General features: G+C 55.6%; 1 protein-coding gene across 1 annotated transcript in view; it reads left to right on the forward strand.

The window, feature by feature from the left end:
• EMH_0033760 (uncharacterized protein) overlaps positions 1-399 on the forward strand; it is a gene marked incomplete at both ends in the record, with an annotated part of 5,412 nt that overhangs the window by 3,980 nt on the left and 1,033 nt on the right. Inside the window, 2 exons of the mRNA XM_013494787.1 lie at positions 193-278; positions 390-398. Coding sequence (XP_013350241.1) covers positions 193-278; positions 390-398 — 95 coding nt within the window. The remainder of the gene's footprint in view (positions 1-192; positions 279-389; position 399) is intronic.

The raw sequence follows: 399 nt of genomic DNA on the forward strand, positions 1-399 counted from the left end.
GCAGCAGCAGGGGTCGACTCGGCAGCAGCATCAAGCCAGCGGGGGTAGCAGCAGGTCCAGCTGCTGCTGCTGCTGCTGCTGCAGCTGCTGCTGCTAATGAAACAGCAAACACAGCAGAGAGCAGCTGTGAAATCAACAGACCAGTGAATACGATCCCATAAACATAAACTTTTAGAGTTTGCAGCAGCACAGGTGCGGGCAAGCATCAACAACACCGACAGCAGCGGCATCAGCAGCAGGCAGCAGGCAGACAGGGCACTGCATCTTTGTTTCGCACAGTGAGCGTCGTAGTAGTTGTTGTAGCAGCAGCAGCAGCAGCAACAAGACTGCTGCTGCTGCTGCTGCTGCTGCAGCACTAGCTGCTACTGCGAACTGTGAACTCCTAACAGCCTGATGCAC

This window comes from Eimeria mitis, genomic scaffold (genome assembly GCF_000499745.2).
Source record: "Eimeria mitis Houghton genomic scaffold, Emh_scaff1286, whole genome shotgun sequence".
Taxonomy (NCBI): domain Eukaryota; phylum Apicomplexa; class Conoidasida; order Eucoccidiorida; family Eimeriidae; genus Eimeria; species Eimeria mitis.